This window comes from Zootoca vivipara, chromosome 15 (genome assembly GCF_963506605.1).
Source record: "Zootoca vivipara chromosome 15, rZooViv1.1, whole genome shotgun sequence".
In the NCBI taxonomy this organism is placed as follows: Eukaryota; Metazoa; Chordata; class Lepidosauria; order Squamata; family Lacertidae; genus Zootoca; species Zootoca vivipara.
The window spans coordinates 16,696,278-16,716,890 of NC_083290.1; the positions used below are offsets into that span (position 1 = coordinate 16,696,278).

Genomic DNA, 20,613 nt, shown 5'->3' on the forward strand with positions numbered 1-20,613 from the left:
TCCAGGCCCAGCCAGCACTTACCCACATACGGCTGGTGTCGCTGAGCTCGCTCTTGTACCTCACAGAGTCCTTCAAGACCTGCCGGAGAAAAGGAGACAAGGATTTTGATAAGATCTTCAGGTACTGGATGCCAGCGACGCATCTGTATAACCTGTATCGGGCTTGTGGTGGCAAAGCCTCCCATGCTGCTCGGCTGAGCTGGTGAGGCGGGACTGAATACTCAGCTGCATGGAGAACTACAGGCAGTTTGCAGTCCAACGTCTGTGAGGGAAAGGACAGGTGGAAGTCTGGCTGGGAATAAAACCTCACACAGGGGCAGCAGTATCCCAGGAGGGAGTCCTGGGACATGGGAAGTTTAGGGGACGAAGCAGCCCTGAGGTGGGGAAGCTGAAGGAAAGGTGCAGGGTAGGTACTGACCCCTAAAACTGGAGGCTGAAGGAAGGGGAGGTGGAGAACGAGGTTTGAGAAAAATGGTGCGAATGGCAGAGAATTGACGCCATCAGAAAGGGACTCTGGAGTGCTCAGGAGGCTGTTTAAAAGAAAAGGTGGCTCAAGGAAGCAATATGATGAAGGCAGTAGACTGGGAAGCGGGACCCTATCTCAGCAATGGGTAGCCACAGGACCACATGGAGCAGGTAGGGCGTTGTCATGCCTCGCACTGACCTGGGACCAGATTTGGACTCCTCAGGGTATGAGCCAGACACCCCACAGCTCTAGGAGCAGGCAGGGCCCCCTGGAACCAGTGCTGAGGAACCCCTTGAAGGGGTCAATGAACTCAGATGTCTGGGAAACCCTGGGGTGGCCCTTGCAGTGGGTATCACTTTATGATTCTACTTTGGGGTGGGGGAATAATCCATCTTTAAATAAATCCCAAAGACTTTTGCAACTTAAAAAAAATGATATAGAGCTAGAGCACTATCATAATGCTATAATTAAGCATATATTTATCTCAGATTTCCTTACAGGTTATCACCATTAGCTATATTACTAAATTGGTGGTGACCAAAAAGGGTTTATTTTTATTTTTTAAAAGTAACATTTCAGTATTGTGGAACTCCTGCCCTGGAGGCCTGTCAGGCTATTTCTTTATTAATGTCTCCTGAAAACTGGTTTCAACAAGGCTTTAGGTCTTCAGTTGTTACCTTTCGCTGCTGGCTTTTAAAGCTGCTCTGCTTCCTGAAACCTGGATCTGGATTCAATCTGATCTGCTGCTGCCTTAAACGATTTGTTTTTATAATGACAAGCAATTCCTTGATCATTTCTAAACCTTGTAAGCTGCTTAGTGTGTCCACGGACAGAGAAGTAGGGTAAAAGTAATGAATCAAAAGAGGGCATTGGTCCTAGTCGGCCCCCGAAAGAAAAGAGGTGGAATCCTGCCCCCCCTGCCCCAATGCTCTGCCACCAGCCTCTAAATGAAGGCCTTTTGTTGGCTCCACCCCAACATGGATTTCAAAGCAGGTAGGAGGGGAAATGGAACTAGCATCGCCCGCCCTGCATCCCAGCCACCCGAGTTCCACAAGGAGAAACAGGAAGCTGGTCAGTTCAGGACCTCCAGAGCAGAGAGAGGTTTTGGGAGAAGAGTCTGCTGCCCTTACATTTGGATGTCCATCACGGAGGAGCTTGTGGAAGACGTGGCAAAATTTCCAGCAGAGCACGGCATTGCTGGAGAGGGGCAGCCGGCCCACGACGGCCCAGAAGGTGTGGGCTCCTTTCTCGTGGTGCGTCCCCAGGATGCATGGTGAGAGATGCAGGCTAAGGAAAGAATTCCAAGGAAGGAAGCAATGCTTTCGGGCAACAAGCAGGCTCAAAGCCCAGCATCTACATGCACAGAAAACACACACACACTCCTAACACAGGTGCTTTGTTCCAGCTCAGCTTGGCCAGGCCACGATGGGCATTTTGCCCCAGCAAGGCAGACGCAGCCTCTGCCTCCACCTTCCCCCAAAGCTGCCAAATTCCAAAAGGATATTTCTGGCGTGTTTCTCTTTGACGGCAACTTCCTGAGCATTAATGGCCTTGTTGATGCTGACAGTCTAAAAAAGAAAGGAGAGGAGGAGGGAAAGCATTAGTAGGAGAGGTTGCAATTGCAGAGAAAGGTAACCCCCCTTCCCACAACCCTGCTAGCACCAACTGTGTTGTCCCGTCCCGTCCCCCCAAAATCTGTCAATCCCCACACCCATCTCTGAGAAGATTCTGGTGGGTCTCTCGCACTCAGCAGTTGCCAAGAATTGTCCCCCTTGGCACAGTGGTGAGGCCAATGAGATGGGCCAAGGGATGTTGAAATCAGCCCAACTGTCCAGAACATAGGCTGGCTGCGGAGTGGCTGCAATAACTCAGAGGCAGAGTCTTCGTCCAGTGGAGGCTGGAAGGTACAAACCCTGAAGGAACCTGGAAGCCTCAGAACATCCTCCTCCAGGCGCAACAATTCAGGGCAAGCTTCTCAGACCTCCTCTAATTTTCCTTAGTGGGACAAAGCACAGCAGCACCTGACTCCCAAGATGGTCCCCCACCCCCACCCCACTGGTACACGGTTCTTGGAAGCAGACCTGCAGCTGGGCATCATGGCCTGACAGCGAAAGACTTAGAATCACAGAACTGTAGCGTTGGAAGGGACCCAACCCCCTGCAATGCAGGAACCTCAGCTCAAGCATCCATGACTTCCAGGCACCAGTTCTGGCAACTAGGAATGGCACAGTTAGATGGGAGGCTGCACCAGCCTGGCTGTCTGCCAAAGTCTACAGGGAGATCCTGCCTACAGCTTTCTCTATGAGCAATGATGCACTTCAGCAAGAAGTCAGTGTATGTCTGGATGTGATGGAGGATGTGTTTGCAGACAAACCACCAGTGGTGGTTGAGGGAGGGGGCTTTGTGGTGAGGCTAAGATCTGGGCTGCCCTTGAAAATAATAATCCCTTATCCTGACAGATCCCCAGTTATCTTCTAGCATAGTAGTTTTCAGACCACTGCCCCTTTGGTCCCATAAGTTCAACCCCAGTGCCCACTATCCTACCCTATAAAATGTATTATTCACAATAGTGGTTTGCATGAGCCACTAAGAAATATAATAACACAATAATATTCAGAACGGTAACAATTAATTGCACATTTATTCAAAATCCAATTAAAACTATTTAGTTCAATTCAACAAAGCTGATGAACTTGACCCAGTGATACCAGCTTTTCAAAGTCTGATAGTCACTTACTCCCCCAGTAACCCCCCCCCGGGGGGGCAGTACCACCCACTTTCAGGACTGCTGGTCTAGCAGTTACCCTCATTAAAAAGCCACCTGCAGAAGACCCTGGCTAGGTCTACCAACTAGGTCCTACCAACACTATCTCACTTTACAGTGAAGTGATGTGAAGTGGATCTCTAATGTTCTATAGCAGAGCTTTTCAAACTATGTGTTGTGACATCTTAGTAGTGTGTCATGTGAACGCTCCCCGCGCTCCTCCCAGGGCTGGAAAGGAGTTAGTTTAACCTCCGGTGTTCTAGTAAAGTTCAATTACTCTGTCACAAAACGATGCACGTCTAAAAACTGTGTCACCAACATGAAAAGTTTGGAAAGCTCTGTTCTATAGAAATGAAATATTTAGTGTACTGTTATCCACAATCTTTTCCCCCCCAATGGATCTTATAACCATAACAAAAGATAACTTACATGAAACATGAAATAGCTTTTAGAGATCTGCAAAGGGTGTCACAATCATAGCTATTCCATGTATGGCACAGCGCAATACTCAGGAACATTCTGATATACAGTATAGAGAACATTTCCTAGCACAGGATCTAGAGAGGGTTTAAAGTACGCACTGGAGGTTTGCACAATTAAAGTGAATTAGAGTGCTCTATAGTGACAAACCCACCTAAAGAAGATGATGGACTTTTGCGGTTAGGAAAGTGATGGGGAAATGCACTGATAGGTGTGCGATGAACAAATAATTAACTGGAAGGCATGTAACCCACAAACAAGAACAAATGCTCAGCAATGACTGGACATGGTCTGGCCCCTGCATAAACTTTGTACACACAGATCAGGATGAAAGATTAATAAAGTGGCCACCCAGAGAAGTACAAGGACAGAGTGGCACAACTTTCCCATCTGTGGTCTGCTCTAGATGAGATAAACAAGTGTCAGAAGCTCAGCACAGAAGCAGCCTCGCATTTCACTGCCTGCGCTTCTCATCCTGACTGAGTAAACTGAGGAAATCTTACAGAGTGACTCAGCATTGCCCATCACCAGGCTCCATATTTGGATATCTTAAAGGGAAATCGAGATTTGCTCTTGCCTGCTACCAGGACTCACTAGTCCTGTCCTAAAGATCCCTCCAAAAAGCTGTGACTTTGCTTTGTCATACAACCTAATTTAGGGCTACACAGAAGCTCACTAGCCTCAGTATTAGCCACTGCTAAACTAGAGCAAAACATACCACCCACCCCAATATCAATTCAAGCTACATAGGGCTGGATCAAGGCCTTAGTCCAGGTACTGAAAGTGGGCCTTTCTACCTTCAAGGCATGCCATGCCCCTGGTACCTCTTGGTGCAAGGCAGATGTTAAAATCAGTAGCCAGTCAAGCAAACGGAACGTACAACATCACTGTAACATACCATGGTCCCCCAACAGCTTAACTTGGGATGGGGCTCATCTTGTCACAGTTCAGATCAGTTCAGTCAAACCTCTCAGTCAGATCTCCCCAAAGCAAACTTCTGTAGAAGTCCACCCAACTCTGCGTCACCTGTAACCATGAGGACACGCCACAGGATGCAGGGAAAGACCCAACATTTTAGGAAGGTCCTTCTAAGACTGTGTATAAACCTTATGGGGAGGTCAGAAAACTTCCAGGCAGGCATCAAAAACACTGGTGCTTTTCTCTTGAAATCTGCCATTCCTTTGGGGCTGTGCAGTGCCTTGCCCCTGAGAACTGGATTCTGCCTCCAAGGATTCTCGCAAGCATGCAATCTGGAGTGCTAGAATCAAATGTGTACCGAACATTCTGTGGAGAGTCACTGTTCTCTCTTCAAAACCACAGGGATCCCATGACTTTCTGTGAGGTGTTTATGCACCCTCTCTCCTGCCAGAAAATAATTTCATCATCTGGGGGCGAGGAGAAAAGGAAGCCTTGCACTCCAGCTGAGCTGACAGCTGCACTGTCACTCTGAAAAGGCTTCACCCAGGAGGGATTCCAGGCCCAGCTGCAGAGTCATGAATGAAGCCTCTCTGGCTGAGCTTGGGAGGGGGGTTAACGGTTGGGAAGGTGCAAGGCAATATTCTGGGGCCCTGTCTCCTCCCCTCTGCATCAGCTCGCCATCCCTTTCCTGGAAGGTTTATACACTGGACTTGAAATCCTCAGGGCTGAGGGTTTCCTGGACCCACAGAGGGAAACGGTCACGGCTCAGCTGAAAGGGTGGCATTGTCCAGCACTTCCTGCTCCAGCAGCTCTGTATGCATCAATTTCTGTAAAGGCAACGTGCAGGAAAATGCCAGCTTCATTCCACACCCGCCCGCCCCATGCACAGCAACAGGAAGCTACAGCCAAGGCAGGAGAGGCACCAGATGGGCTCATTGCAACTCCCCAGCTGCTATCACAACTGGCATGAGATCAAGAAAGAAGCCACGGCACTAATGAGCTCCTGGTCCAAAATTATCCATGGAAATCCCAGAAACCCAACTCTTCCTTATGAGGGACATCATAGCAATTTGTGGGTATTAAGCTGTTTTTGTCTGGCAAGGTCTAAACAAGGATAATGGCTTCTTCAAAGCAGTCTCCATCTCTCAAACTGGGTTCACACTTAGTGCTTTGGTGATTGATTTGCAGATGTGGTGCTTAAGATGCGCCACCAAAACTCTGCCCTCAAGAGAACACCAATCCCAGTATTAGAAACTCAGATATAAGCTAGGAGCACCTTGGATCTAGGTTTTGGTCACCACAACGGAAAGTCTATTTGCCAGGGGGTTGGACCAGATAGATGACCCTTGGGGTCCCTTCCAATTCCACAATTGTATGATCTCAACTACATTGCCTGACTGTAACTTGCGCTTACAACAATTCATTTGTCCCAGTATGCAAGAAGACAGGGGTAACTGGACCCACACCAGTAGCAAAAAGCTCCTGGGGAATTTTGAACACCTGGATCCCCCCCCCTGAATCCAGGGCTTCCCTCTTGTCTCTGAGTGCTTCACTGACGACCTCAAAGTTGGTGTCCAGTGACAAACTGAGCTAGGAGCTGCCAGGAGGGGGACAGAATGTCCACTGCTGGCCCTATAGCAACCTTCAGCACTGCAGCAAACCCACCAGTGATTATTCTGGGAAAAGCTGAAAGCTGGGAGGCTTTCAGCATCTGCCGAGAGTGCTTTGGGGCTCTGAGATCAGAAGGGGGGGGGAGAGACACCTGCAGCTCAAATGTTAAGGCCACAGGTCACATGCACCAAGCACAGCTCTGGCTCTTGAAGGGAGCCTCTGGCACAAAGCCCACTGAGAATGGAGGCAGACCTACCTTAGCTCTACTTTTTCCTCAACAAAATCCAGGTCTTTTCCTGCCTGCCCTGCAACTGCCCTTATAGGAAACTGGAACTACAAGCTGCCCTGAATCCAAGAAGCAAGTGGCAGTTTCCAAGCCAGGCAAGAGGGAGGACTGCCCTGTGCTCTTCCATCACTCCCGGAGTTATGACAGGGCACAGGAAGCTGGCCAAGCATCAGTTTACCAGTGTGCTCTGCCAAGGGCTTTTAGCAGTAAAGAGCCTTGGAAGATGCTCCCGCCCCCTTGCAGGCAGGCCTTCCTAGAGTTCTGGGGAGGGGCCACAGCTCACTGGCAGAGTGTCTGCCTTGCAAGCAGAAGGTCTCAGGTTCAATCCTTGGCATCTCCAGGTAGGAGTAAGAGGGACTCCTGCCTGAAATCCTGGAGAGCTGCTGTCAGTCAGTGTAGACCAGGGTCCCCAAACTAAGGCCCGGGGGCCGGATGCGGCCCAATCGCCTTCTAAATCCAGCCCGCGAACAGTCCGGGAATGAGCATGTTTTTACATGAGTAGAATGTCTCCTTTTATTTAAAATGCATCTCTGGGTTATTTGTGGGGCCTGCCTGGTGTTTTTACATGAGGAGAATGTGTGCTTTTATTTAAAATGAATCTCTGGGTTATTTGGAGGGCATAGGAATTCGTTCATATTTTTTTCCAAAATATAGTCCGGCCCCCCACAAGGTCTGAGGGACAGTGGACCGGCCCCCTGCTGAAAAAGTTTGCTGACCCCTGGTGTAGACAATTCTGAGATGGATGGACCAATGCTCCGACTTGGCAGCCTCCTATGTTACTGTGGAAGACACCATAAGCAAACTGATTTGAAACATGTCGTTATTGTTATCATCATCATTTTCTTATTCATTGAATTTGTTCATCGCTTTATCTTCGCCAGGGCAAACCAAAGTGATTTACGACCAACCTGGTTGTAGAGGAAAGTTTTTTGCCTGGTGCCTAAAGATATAACAATGGCGCCAGGTGAAACTCCTTGGGGAGAGAATTCCACAATGGAGAGCACTGCAGAAAAGGCCTGTTCTCGTGTTGCCACTCTCTGGACCTCTTGTGGAGGGGGCACACAAAGAAGGACCTCAGATAATGATCACAGAGTCCAGGTCAGTTAATATGGGGAGAGACAGCCCTTGAGGTATCTTGAACCATTTGAGGCTTTATATGTCAAAACCAGCACTTTGAATTTGGCATGGAAACTAAGTGGCAGCCAATACAGTTGAGCCAGGGATGCGGGTGGTGCTGTAGGTTAAACCACAGAGCCTAGGGCTTGCCGATCAGAAAGTTGGTGGTTCGAATCCCCGTGACGGAGTGAGCTCCCGTTGCTCGGTTCCAGCTCCTGCCAACCTAGCAGTTCAAAAGCACGTCAAAGTGCAAGTAGATAAATAGGTACTGCTCTGGCGGGAATGTAAACAGTGTTTCCGCGTGCTGCTCTGGTTTGCCAGAAGCGGCTTAGCCACATGACCCGGAAGCTGTACGCTGGCTCCCTTGGCCAGTAAAGCGAGATGAGTGCCACAACCCCAGAATCGTCCATGACTGGACCTAATGGTCAGGGGTCCATTTACCTTTTACAGTTGGGCCAGGATTGGTGTTCTATGCTCAAACCGTCTTGCCCCAGTGAGCAACCTGCTCAATGAATTCTGCACCAGCTGAAGTTTCTGAACCGTCTTCAGAGGCAGCCCCAAATATTACACATTGCAATAATCTAATGTAGAGGATACCAGAGCACAGACTACAGTAGGTAGGTTATCCCTGTCCAGAGAGGGGTGCAGCTGGGCTGCTAGCCAAAGCTGATGGAAAGCACTCCAAGCCACCAAGGGCACCTGAGCCTCAAGTGACATCAAAGGATCCAGAAGTACCGCCAAGATACGTACCTGCTCCTTCAGAGGGAGTAGAACCCCATCAAGAGCGGGCAACCTCCAATCCACCCAGTCTAGGGAACCACCCACTAACAGTGCCTCAGTCTTATCTGGATTGAGCTTCAGTTTATTGGCTCTCATCCAGCCCAGTACATCCGCTGCACATCTATACCAGAATAAGATTTCCAGGGGAGGTCCTCTTTTTCAAGAGATCTATAGAAAAACCCTAATGCTGCATTCAAATGAATGCATACCATTTAAATGGTGATAAAGCAGGAATTGAGGAATATGTAGAATGGCCACCGAAAGGAAGCTTTACAAATAATGTGCTCTCTGTTTACACAGTGCCCAACCCCCGGCAGTCACACGCAAGGTCTGAGCACTGGCACCTTCTGCACACTCCAGGGCCAATGGGGTCGCTGGGGTCCCCAGTAACAGCTGCTTGAAATATCTGGGAATTTTGTTATTTCTTTAGAGTGAGCCTAAACCACTTCATGCTCCAACAACTACAGTCAACAGTCCTGTGAGGCTTCACCTCCTTCCATTTGCCTCTTAATGTATATATACATTTAGTTTGGAAGCAATCAGATATCTGATTTACCCAGTGAAACTGCTCAACACCTAAGCTACGTTCTACCCCAACTTTTCAAAACAGGATATGAAAACAATTTAGCATTTTGCCTGTATCATGAATTCCATTGTTTGTGGTTATACAACTCCAAGGACATGTACTGACCCCCTCCCATTTTTATCAATCTCCACCCCCACCAATAAATTATTGTGTTTCTCTTCCCCTCCCCAAATAAGACCTCATTACAAAGCACTACAGTGGTTCATGGGTCCACAGGATTAAATTTCATCCTAAATTCTGAGCTCTTATTGGCTTTACCTACACACCGGAATTTACACCATAGGTGTCAAGTTTTCCCTTTTCTCGCGAGGAAGCCTATTCACCATAAGGGAATTTCCCTTAAAAAAAGGAGAACTTGACAGCTATGATTTACACTCATAATGCAACCTTGAAAAACAGATTTCAGACATGTACGTTGTTTTTCTTTCGACCCCTATTAAGCTGTTGGGGTACATTGGATCTGCCTCCACTACAATCAGAAAGTGAGGCTTTGGTGGTGATGTTACTACCAGGTGTCAACCGGTTGGCACTGACTCATGACAGGGCCTTTTCAGTCGTAGCTCTCCAGTAGTGGGATGCACTCCCTAATGAGGTGTACCTGTCTCCATCATTATTAACTTGCAGGAGGTCTTTGAAAACATTTCTATTTATCCAGATGTTTGGTGGCTGAAGAATACTGTTCTAGGCAACCATAAGATCAACTGATTGAAAAATGTTTATAACTTTTAGAATTTTATTTACAAAATGTAACTTATTTCAGCTGTATTTAACTATAATTTTAAAAAATGTTTTACTGTTTTAAATTTTTTGCTTTGTTTTTGTTTTAAATGATACACTCATTTGGTGCCTGGGACATCTTGGGGAAGGATGGGATATAAATTTGATAAATAAATATTTGCTCAGAGGCTGGTATTTCACCTCTGTATCTTCTGTTTTCTTCTCCAGAGCTTCCTAAAAGCCAAGTGAAGGATTTAAGTTAACATAGTGGGATCACACGAAAGCTCATACCAAAATAAAAACTTAGTTGGTCTTTAAGGTGCTACTGAAGGAATTTTTTTATTTTGCTTCGACTCAGACCAACACGGCTACCTACTTGTAAATAGTGGGATCTAATAGCTTTTGTGACATACTATTTTATTCGGAATACAATGGCAATTTTTTTAAAAAAAAACACACCTGTCAGAGTTGTATTCAACTAAGTCCCATTCAGAGCAGGCTTGCTGGAAATAATAAACCTGTTAGTCATGTTCATCAACTTCAGTGGGTCTACTCTGAGGAAGACTAGCATGGACAACCTCCTACCCCTTAACCTGGAATCATTTTGAAATCAACCATTAACTTTATTGGGGCTTGTTGGTTTATGTAAAACATGTTGCAGAAGGGTCTAGAAAATGTTCTGGAGGGAGAGTGGTCAAGGAGCTCAAGCAGCCACTGGCTTACAGGAGCCACCACAAGCTTCCTTTCCAAAGAACTGCTTGCATTACTTCCCCATTCCAGACAGCCTCACAGTGGCTTGGAAAGAGAAGGGAAACCAAGGCTCATCAGCTCCAGGCCAGGAGGGGTGTGTTGCCCCAGGAAGCGGGGTGAGGACCCCCAGAATTTAAATAGTGGCAAGAGAGACTCCCCTATGAAGAAAGATTTGCACAATTTGGGACTTTTTCGTTTAGAGAAAAAGCAAGTAAGAGGAGGCATGATAAAAAGATATAGGGACCCCTAACCATTAGGTCCAGTCATGACTGACTATGGGGTTGCGGCGCTCATCTATTGGCCGAGGGAGCCAACGTACAGCTTCCAGGTCATGTGGCCAGCATGACAAAGCCACTTCTGGTGAACCAGAGCAGCACACAGAAACGCCGTTTACCTTCCCGCCGGAGCGGCACCTATTTATCTACTTGCACTTTGACGTGCTTTCGAACTGCTAGGTTGGCAGGAGCAGGGACCAAGCATGAATGTCTGTAAAATTAGGCTCTTATGCTCAGCTTCTCCTTCCTGGTATCCTGCTCAAGTGAGCTTTCGTGGCTGAGTGTTGATTTGAACCCAGGTCCCCCAGGCCCGACTCTGACATTCTAACCACTACACCACAATGACTCTCTTATGCTAAGGGGCCCTCCCCGAAGCAGAGAAAGCATCTGCTGGATCAAAAAGGTCCTGTGAGATAAATGTAACAAGGCCCAGTGCAAAGAGGGATGATAGTGGAAGCAACAGCCAACTAAGCACCAGAGTGGCATGGCTCTTTCCACAAGAGGAACCACAGAGAAGGAGCAAAGGTGTTTATCAAAGGCTGGCATATGTACCCTTTCAAGATGCAAATGCACACACAGGATTCCAATTTTCAATCAGGCATATCAGCCTCGTTATCTCCCACGACTATGTTTTGTGTTACAAATTTTGCACCAGGTTGGCGGAGGGGACGGACCTCTGCTGGCGCCACCCAACAGCTGCATCAATAATCTATCCTGAAGAACTAGGCTGTGCTTATCCTGATTCAAAATGGCACCCAACAGTATCCAAATGTAAGCCCAAACCCACTGCTCCATCTCAGGAACCGTCACACTAAACTAACTGGGAGACAATATTCTCAGAGGCATTCAAATCAGTGCTAGTAAACCTAAAGCAGAGTACTTCTACGGGCTCATTCGGATAACCCAAAGACCACTCCCACCCCTCTGCACAACACAACAGCACTACTTCCCCCATTGCCATTTGGAGTGGGAATGCCACACCTTTCTAGTCCCCCCCCCCAAACAGAATTCAAGCAAGTTCTAAGCACACAGTGACTTTGAGACAGGGACACTCCCCCTTACCATGAAGGCAATTCAGGCACTGAAATGAAGAGCAATAGGGTTCTTTGATCGCAGAAAAGAAGCAGAAGGGAGATTGACTGTTCCCTCCCAGGTTCCTCAAGAGGCAAATTTCAGTTGCCCCAAACAAGGAGGAGGTAGGTGATTTACAAGAGGGTGTATGTGTGTAACTGAAACGTCCCTTAATAATCTGAATACACTTATCCGCCAACCATCAGTTAACATTTGGAGTGATCAATTTCTCTTATCTGAGGGGCTAACCCATCATTTTAAACCAGTAGCTCACCCCCAGCTTCTTCCAGAGGCTGCTGCTGCAGATCTCAAGGGTGGCTTCCCTGCCAATAGGTCAGTATCAACCTCATTATTCTACCCTTCAAAGTTTGCTGTTCCTAGCTTGAGCCATGAAAGTCTTTAGCCCTGCACTCCAGGTGCATCTGCCCTCTCTTGACAGCTCAGGAGATGCTGCTCCCAGCAGCCCTTTAGACTGTGATGAGTTGCCCCTCTCTCAGTGGAAGTCCTGGACTGGAGCTAGGAAGCCTCGAATATGTGTGTGTGTGCGCACACACACACACTTTCTCCCTCATGTCACCCTCTAGTCAACAGTTCATACCCTCTTGCCTCTAGGAATGTAGGAAGAAGCTTTATACCAAGAGGTATAGTGGTCTAGTTCAGGACTGTCTGCGCTGACTGGGAGCAGTTCTCCAGGGTCCTTCCCAGCCCTACCTGGAGATGCCATGGGGGGTGGGTGGCACCTTCTGCATGCAACACATTTGTTCTGCCACAGCACCCCCCCCCCAATGCCCTTCTGTGTGTCAAATTCAGACAGGAAGGAATGAAAATGCAACGCCTCCTCTGCCCCTTGAATGTATTACTCCCTTCCCCCCTTGCACAACCGCCTTAAACCTTGCAATCTTTTTGCTTAAGTAGCTGGGGTTAAGCACACTTCCGTATATCCGCTCGTTCTTAGCTCTTGCCTCCTCTCCACCCACCTGCCACTTTCCTGACAGAGCCTACCTGTGGTTGCTGGTCCAGCAAGTACCCCTTAGTTTGCCTCCCCTCAAGGCATTATCACCATGCTCCAGAAACCCCCGCTACTCTTAAAGCACGAATTAGGGATGGAGGGGGGATTGTCTAGGTAGCATGATGTCACTGGCAGCCAATCAGTGGCTCGCAAGCCCCCCCCCAGGTGGGCTAACTCCCCCCACCAAAGCCTGCCCCCTTTTGCTGCTTGAAAACAGCTCCTGTTCCCGGCTCTGAAGGGTTCAACCGCTGTGACTGCAGGAGGCAAACACCAACACGCCCCCCCCCCCCCGGCAACGGAGTCTCCGGCGGGAGTCCTTCAAAGCCTTTCCTGCTGCTTCCGAAAGGCAGCCCTGGGGAACTCTGTTGCACAGAACCAACTTGACCCCTTTCGAGGTCGCGCCCTGCCCCCTTCGGCCCAGATCCACCCGCAAAAGGAGGGAGGGAGGGATAGTGGTCCTGGACACGCTCACAATGCCGGCTGAGAGTGTTTCGCTTAGCCGGAGACAGGTGGCGGCGGCTCTTTCCCTGCTGCAACAAAGCAGAGGCTGGCTCTGCGCGCTTCCCCGCTAGCCATGTTCTAACCCAGGCTGGGAAGACGCCGCAAGGAGACTCCCGAGATGGGGAAAGGGGGGTGGAGGCTCCCGAGCCCTGCAAGGCTAGATAGACGGAGGCAACCGGGGACAACGGAGGCAGCAACAAGCACCTCCCTCCCAACTCTCCTCTCGAGGAAATGGGAGGAGGAAGAGAAGGCGAGCTCCACCTCGAGCAAGCCGGTGTCCAAGGCTTGGGGTGGGACCACCCCGTCCTCCGGCGCTGGACCTCCTCCAGTGCTAAGTCTCTGGAGCCGAGCGCCCCGAGGGTTCTCCTGCAAGCGGCGGCAGGGCACACAATGCGCTGGATTACCGCCCGGCCCGCTCCTCTCCCTTCTTGAAACCCCACCCGGGGCTGGTGACAACCCCGGAGAGTATCCGCGCCCCCATCCCGCCTGCCTGCCGGGGAGCATCCCGGGCGCCGCCCCTCTCACAAAGCCGGGCGCCATCTGCCCTCCGCGGCTCCCGTCCGCCTGCGTCGGCGGCGCCCTGCCCTTACCATCTTGCCCACCTCCATGGTCGGAGGCTGTTGCTGCTGCTGGGGCCACCGCCGGTGGCGGAGACGGGGCGGGTCTCTCCCGCCCTCCTCTCCTCCCTGCTCCAGCTACGGCGAGATGCCCATGCCCGGGGCGGCGCTCCTTCCAAGAGAGGACCAGACGAGGGGGCGGCGGCGATGGTGGCGACCCCACGGCCGCCCCTCCCCGGCGGTGGGATTGCGCCGCCCGCCCGCAGCGCCCAGGCGCAGCGCCGGAGTGAGCGAGCAAGCGAGCGAGCGCGGACGCGTCTGCGTGTGTGATCGGAATGACAAAAGGCCGCCGCCGGCGCTCGCTCGCGCCCGCCCAGCTCTCCCCTCCCCTCCCCGGAAGGGTAGCAGGAGGGAAGCAGGCAGGCAGGGCTTCTCCCCCCCCCCCCCCCGCTCAGGCGGCACAAAGGAAGACACCGTACAGAAGCAGTGGCCGCCCGCCGGGCCAGGCCCGGCAGACCCAGCCAAGGCGGCGGGAAGGAGGAGTTTGCGCGGCAGCGCCCACGCGGGTAGAGACCCTCCTGCTGCCTGGAGGGGTCACCAGAGCGCCGGGCAGGCAGCTTCATTGCCCCCCCCCCCCCCGATCGCCACTATGCATAGAGATGGCGAGGAGAGGAGTGAAACTCCCAAGCAGTGGGAGGACCAGCCTCCACCACTGTCTCTTATCCCCCAACTCCATCACCTCCACTCTCTGCATGTCATGGTTGGCTTAGAGAATCTTTAGGCTGCCCATCAACTGCTTACTCAGTTCTTACTTACAGGCAGCCCTGTTTAGGGAAGTTTTTAATGTTTGAAGTTTTATTCTGTTTTTAGTGTTCTGCTAGGAGCCGCCCAGAGTGGCTGGGGAAACCCAGCCAGATGGGTGGGATAATAATAATAATAATAGTAATAATAATAATATCATCTAGGGGAATAGAATCATAGAATTGTAGAGTTGGAAGGGACCCTGAGGATCATCTAGTCCAACCCCTTGCAATGCAGGAATCTCAGCTAAAGCATCCATGGCAGATGGCCATCCAACCTCTGCTTGAAAACCTCCAGTGAAGGAGAGGCCATCACCTCTGATGGGAGGCTGTTCCACTGTCCATGTGACAGCCCTTGAGATACGGCTATCATATCTCCTCTCAGTCTCTTCTTCTCCAGGCTAAACATACCCAGCTCCTTCAGCCATTCCTCCTAAGGCTTGGTTTCCAGACCCTTGATCTCCACTGCATGTGCTCCAGATTGTCAACATCCTTCTTAAACTGTGGCACCCAGAATTAGTATTCCATGTGCAGTCTGCCAGGCCCCTGGGTCCATATAGCTCGCTACTTGCCAGTGGCCCTTGTGGCCCAGCATCCTCTTCTCACAGTGGCCAACCGGATGTCCAGTTGGGGAAACCCACAAGCAGGACCTGAGTGCAACAAAAACCCTCCTATGGTTTCCAGCAATGGGTGTTCGAAAGCATTACTGCTTCCACAATGGCAGAGCATAGCTACTGTAGCTAGTTAGCCATCAATAGCCATTTCCTCAATGAATTTGTCTAATCCTCATTCAAAGCCATCTAAGTTGGTGGCCCTACACAGTCTGAACTGTAAGGAGACTCCTAGGAACTCGGTACCACAAGGTCTGCTCTTTCTATCCCACAGAAGCCTACATGAGAACTGTAATGACAAGCTCAACAGTGTAGTCACTTGCCCACCACACTCTCCCAGCCATTGGCACACACACTGCCCACGTGATTGCAAAATGCAGTCCTGCAAAACTGCACATTGCTGACTTCCGGTTCACTTTGTGTTTCCCACCCCAAGTGCTAAGTCATTTCCCCTCTGAGAGACCTGGAAGTGACAGGAAAGGACACAAAGCTTAAGGAGGATAACAGCTCCTTTTTGCAAAGCAGGATATCAGAATCAGTGCAGTCCATACACTTAAATACCTGGACTTTAGATGATATTTTTGCCTAACTCGTTTTTAAGTGGCGTGTGATTGTTAAAAAACATGAGAATTTGCCATACAGTCAGCCAAAGACTTGGTTGACTCCAGCCCTCTGCATCCAACTGTGGCCCACCTGGAGCTACAGGAAAGCTCACATAGGCAGGGCAAAATGGTGAAGAACCCCTTTGGTTTCCAATACCCCATAATTGAAGCTATCCCAATTCTGAATAAAGAGGCTTTGCTCTGAGCTATTATGGCCAACAATATAGTCACAATGTCTATTAATGTTTCTTACTGTTCTTTGAAAGCTATCACAATGTACTGTGGCAACGAAATCTACAGGAGTTCCCCCCCCCCCTTAAACTGGCTGCAAACCTTTGGCATTTCATACGTGCAGTCAAGAACAAAGCCACTTAAAGATGACAGATTGAAGTTTTAAAAAGGAATTTAAGATCATGATTTGCCTTTTAGTTTCTTGAAGGCAACACAGCACACACTTCAGTCAGTTATAAAAACTGATGGGACACTGCCTTCTAAGAACAGAAGCGGAACCAGGAAGCCAGTGCAAGCAGCCTCACAGGTGACAGCCACCCATACCTGGCTATATCCAATTAATGAAAGGCAATAAGGGGGATGGTTGGGGTTAGCACCCCTGCAGAGGCCCAGCTTAGCTACCAAAGGCCTGAGTTTTAAAAAGTGTCCTAGCCTGCTGTCTCAAACCTGAGGATGGCACCAGGTATGTTTCCCTGGGAAGAGCATTCTACAGATGGGGCACGACTGAAAAGGCCTATTCTCATGTTTTTGTGTTTTACATTTCTTTTTTAGAGGGTGGTTTCTGAGCAGGGCCAGCTCTAAGGCAAGCCCGGGGGGCACCGCATGGCTGTGCCTGCCGCAGCGAGAAACGGGGTGGGGCAGGGGACGCCGGAGCCATCATCGCACCACGGCGCCCAACATGCTTAAGACGCCCCTGTTTCTGAGCATTGTTAGTTTTTCCTTCTGTCAAATAGGAACTGTGCAACTTCTTAGATTTCCAAATGTGTACCTGGGCCCAAAAAGATTAGGGGCCCCTAATCTACTTGCAGTTCACAGCCAGAAACATTATATGCATCATAGGTTAGGCAAGAAAAGTGGAAGTTTGATGTGCCCATTGCCTCAGGAGGGATGTAAACTCTACAATTCCTCAAGCTGAGAGCAGAGCAAAAGGCAGTTCCAGCAGCTTTAGAACCAACCAGCTGAACTGTGTGGGGTTCCCCCCCCCCCATATAAAAAAGGTGTCAGACAGCTTCTGTTTTATTATTGCAACTGAAGTATTGGGGGATGCTCACCAACACCCGCTGCCTCAAGCATCTTAAGAAAAAGCAGTGCTGCTATTGCTTATTGTGGCTTCCAGCTAACAGGAACAAATTGTCCAAGTAGCACAGAACAAGAGCAAAAGCTCCCACGCCAAGCTGGGCTAAATGAGGGTTTGGGTGGAAATGCAGTTTCCTTTGCTGTGAAATCCCAAGTGGGCCAACAGCCAGCTTCTCCCTAAACAGGCGATGCAAAAAAATAAATAAATCCTGTTTCAGTGCAGCCTTGGGCAAGACGTTATTTAGGAGGCTTGTTTTAGAAGACAGAGGCCCCTCCCCAATTTTGCTCAAGCAGCCTATGGAGCAGCACAACCTGGCTCCCATACTCAACAGTGATGGAAAACATCCTCATTAACAGCCACAGTGGTGAAGCCCCCCTGCACCTTGCCACTAGGCTTGGGAGGTGGGGGGGAAACATTTCTCATTCCCAGGGGCCAGCCTTGTAGATGGGCCGTGTAATGCTTCTAGATTTCAAGGCATCTACCTCAGGAGTATTGTTTGAAGACACAGGATACCATTTGACTGCTGGCTAGGCAGGGTTGCTTCTAGCAGCTGCCTGGAGATCACATGCCAGCTTCTCTGAGGAAAGACAGGTGGCTCACCTGTCATTGAGGTGCGTGAAATGTGGTTGTCTTTGCAGCCATACATATACCGGGTAGCTCCTGCATCTGCTGCATGGGTATTGCTTTGGAACCTTCTGGAGCTGGGCCAGCATTTTGGTGGGCCACTCTCCCCCACCCTCCATGTTTATTCTCAAGGGGGCATGCATGGCTGCTGCCTCCGAAACCACATGCAGCAGCTATGTAAAAAGTACCCTTGTCAGGAAGCCCACAAAAGTTACTAGCCTGCAAAAATGCCCACTAGCCTGCTGGAGCACTGGCAGAGGAGGGATAGGGGACTCCATTCCTCTCCTAGCATTCTACTGCATTCCTATTCTGGGTGCAAAGGAAGGGCCTTCACTTTTTCTGGCAAAGCCACTTAGGCTTCTGTACTGGGGACAGAGGAAGGACTGAATGCTCTGCTGCCTTCCGCCAGCTCACTCACTTGCCTGCATGGAATTACTTGTCACCTATGATTACCCGGTGGGCGTGTAAATATGAAGCTTTGACCAAGAGCAGGCTAAGGTAGCAAGCACAGCGGGGATGGAGGGTGGATTGTGAGATTACACAGATGATCATGCAAATAATTACTGTACAGGTACAGGAAAGAAACCAGTTCTTTTCCTTTGTGGTCACACACATGGAGCTCAGCACAGACAGCCCTTTCAAAGGAAAAATCCACCCTGAGATGAGCATCAAAGCTGTAGTGGTTTAAAGGCTACTCTTTAGCATTCCCATTGGAGATATAAGCAGCAAGTTTTATCCAACACCTGCTGATAGATGTGGGCTGGAGTGGCTACTACAGGCAATGGAGTATCCAGCAGTCTTTGTATGGAGGTGTTTTTTTTGGGGGGGGGGTCGGGACAAGGGCCGATTAGTTTACTAGTCTGTTGACAGTATGCTCCATTAACACCTTGCACTATTACCTGGTACAGCATCCATGTCTGGTGGATTCAGTCTCACTAAGGAGGAACAAACAAATAATATTGAGCAGTACACTTATTAGTGAAGACCACAGGCACTTCCCCAAAAGTCTACGGAAAGCCTCTTCTGTGTCAATTGCTTTTTTCTCCCAATGCCTCTGTTTTCAGGTGGCAACAAAAGAGGGCTATACCAGATTTCAAAAGGGCAAACGTTCTGGCTGGGCACCCTCTGGCAGCTCTGTGAGGCCACAGATGCAGAACCACATGCAGAGATCTGAGGACCAAGAAGAGGGGGAGGACCAAACACCGAGATCCAGGTTTTTCTGAGCTAGGGAAATGGAAAAAGTAATGAAAAAGATGAACCTAGGGAGAGGAAGTAGTCAGTCAGAGCAGTGGTGAAAGGGTCACAAGAGGAACAGAGAGAAGAGGTCCCTACAGGCTCACATTTTCATGCTGCAGCTGCCTCACAGCTTTCTCCTGCCACCATACAGCCTTGGGAGTGTAGGTGGGTGAGGAAGGTTTGGACCAACTGTGGAGGCAAGGAAGTGCCCTCTGCCCTCAAGCAATTCTATCCTGGCTCAGATGACAAAGAGAAGCAGCAGCTGCATAACAACAACTCAGTGAAGAGCTGCCAGTCCTCCCGTTCCCCTCACAGCCCTTCCCCAAGCAGCTCCTCCTCCTTCAGCACATCTGTTCTCTCCAGCAATTGAAGTTCACTGCATCATTCTCAGGACAGATGGGCTCGCAACTCTTTGGTGAAGAAAAAGGACAGCACCCTGCACATCACGGTCAGGGCTTCCTAGGAGGAACTCATGCCAAGCGCACAAATAACTAGCGGGTGAGTTGGAGAAAGCAGAGAAGCCTCCACTCATCGGCTTTGCTCATTTAGCACGTGGGGTTGCATCCCATGCTAGCCCTACTCAGAGTAAACTCATCAAAAATAATGGACATTGCTAAGTTGGGTTCATTCATTTCAATGGGCCTGCTCATCTAACCCTTGGCTTCTGCATCTCAACTCACAATATGCAGTCTCTCAATTCATTCTGATATTTAAAGGTCACCTTTTTGGGGATTAACCTGCCCAAGGCAGCTCACAACACATTAAAACAAAAAAATTAATTCATAGCTTACTTGTAAATCATAAAACCACAATATATCAGACATCTAGAGATGTTTTTAAAAGCAGTAGTAAAGCAGTACCGTACCAGTATAAAAAATAGGAAAACAAGCAGAAAACCATTAAATAGATTTTTTTAAAAAAGCAGCTGTTAAATGCAAAACTGCCAAGGAATCAAGTAAAATCAGTTTAGGACAAAAAACAGTATTCTGGGCCCATTTAAAAGTCATCAGTGTCAGGACACTGAGGGAAAGGGTGACAAAAGCAAGCATCCACCATCTTTAACACCCATCGATCCAACAGTTTCTGATGGCAAGCCCACCAGCAGGGCCTTCGAGGTTGATTTTAAGGCAGATTTGATACAGATGCAGGTGACCCTGAAAATAACCTGATTGAGCAGCATTGAGGAGATTAAAATATCTAGAACATTAAACTGAGCTTTGAAGCAAATGGGCAACCCGCACTGCCAATACACAGTTCATGTTATATGCTGCAATTGCCTGGTCCCAACAAGCAAATAGTCTGCTGCATTCTGCACCACTTGCTGTTGATTATGTTATTTATTACTACTACTACTACTATTCATATCCTGCCCTTCATTACAAAAGAGCTCAGCATGGCAAACCTACAAGCAATAAAACAATTTATATGAAAACAATTGCAGACAAGCTGGTAGTCCCATTCTAAGCACATTGCAGTAGTCTGGATATGACCAGAGCTGGTATAGCTCTTCCCCCCACATCCCATTTTCACAATAACCACTTTTA

At 49.2% G+C, this 20,613-nt stretch overlaps 1 protein-coding gene across 4 annotated transcripts in view; it reads right to left on the reverse strand.

The window, feature by feature from the left end:
* HIP1 (huntingtin interacting protein 1) overlaps positions 1-20,613 on the reverse strand; it is a 70,288-nt gene that overhangs the window by 28,799 nt on the left and 20,876 nt on the right. For 2 of the 4 annotated variants that reach the window (XM_060268461.1, XM_035139067.2), the window contains exons 2-4: positions 1,971-2,034; positions 1,597-1,739; positions 23-79 (exon numbers count right to left, since the gene is read on the reverse strand). In XM_060268461.1, coding sequence (XP_060124444.1) covers positions 23-28 — 6 coding nt within the window. In that variant the 5' untranslated portion in view covers positions 29-79; positions 1,597-1,739; positions 1,971-2,034. Of the gene's footprint in view, positions 1-22; positions 80-1,596; positions 1,740-1,970; positions 2,035-13,920; positions 14,265-20,613 lie in introns of those variants that run through there. The other 2 variants (XM_060268460.1, XM_060268459.1) reach the window with 2 other exon arrangements.